This window comes from Tribolium madens, unplaced genomic scaffold, assembly GCF_015345945.1.
Source record: "Tribolium madens isolate multiple individuals breed KSU strain unplaced genomic scaffold, Tmad_KSU_1.1 Scaffold_61;HRSCAF=176, whole genome shotgun sequence".
NCBI classification, from domain to species: domain Eukaryota; kingdom Metazoa; phylum Arthropoda; class Insecta; order Coleoptera; family Tenebrionidae; genus Tribolium; species Tribolium madens.
In genome coordinates, this window is record NW_025401030.1 from 1,036 (window position 1) to 2,009 (window position 974).

At 36.1% G+C, this 974-nt stretch overlaps 1 protein-coding gene across 1 annotated transcript; it reads right to left on the reverse strand.

Annotated features, from left to right (window-relative positions):
- Positions 1–596: 596 nt before the first annotated feature.
- Positions 597–967, reverse strand: LOC123008375 (protein zer-1 homolog; the record flags this gene model as incomplete). The annotated part of the gene is made up of 1 exon (XM_044404146.1): positions 597–967. A coding segment is annotated over exon 1 (370 nt), but the record flags the coding sequence as incomplete, so codon positions are not given.
- Between the last annotated feature and the right edge of the window lie 7 nt (positions 968–974).

A 974-nucleotide genomic window follows, 5' to 3' on the forward strand; every position in this document is an offset into this window, starting at 1 on the left:
TCTATCTGTAAATCTATCTACAGACCTGTAAATCTATCTACAGACTTGTAGATCTATCTGCAGATCTATAAATATATCTGTATATCTATCTACAGACTTGTAGCTATAGATCTATCTACAGACTTGGACCTGTAGATCAATTTACATACCTATATCTGTAGATCTACTGTAATAAACACATTTCTTGCTATTATTTATTTTTAAAAAAGTTTCAATACCTTCATAGGTATGTTTATGCGGTATTATTTTTCTTTGAAGTGTTTACTAATGAATTTATGCATAATATACTCTTTATACAGGGTAATTCAGCTTAAATGACCCACCTAACCCCTCTTGGCAGACAACATATAAATTATTATTAAATTTTCAAAATATCGAGAATCAAAGAACGATATTTTTCGATTTATTAAACTTTCAAAATTCGAATATGGAATAATTGCTTTGTGTATTATAGGTTGTCTGCGAAGAGGGGTCTAATGGGTCATTTAAGCTGCATCACCCTGTATAATACAAGTGTACACATTTACATACACATATGATAAATTCTCCAACATCTAGCAATTTTTGAAAAGTGAAAGTGAACGTTTTGTACTTACGATAAACTTTGGTCATGTTGGCCAGCGCCCAAACAGCCCATTTCTGACACTCGGGTGTGTGATAAACCTTGACCAAGTATAAAATCGGTTCAAACGAACGATAATTAATATTCCTCTGCGAATTTAAATCCCATCGGTCGATGGCACGCACCATTTTATTCAAAACGTAAGCCCTAGTAGGTTGAAAAACAAGCCAGACGTCTGGACCGTCTGAAGCAATGTGTGATATGACTCCAGCGGCGTTGTAACTCACTTCAATTCCGTCACTACGCGAATCCAAAAGGTCCGAAAAAACAGTCAGGTATTTCGACGTGACGAGAAAGTGGCGCAATTCGCGGACTTCTGCCACGTTACCCAACAGCCCCATCATGTTTCTCA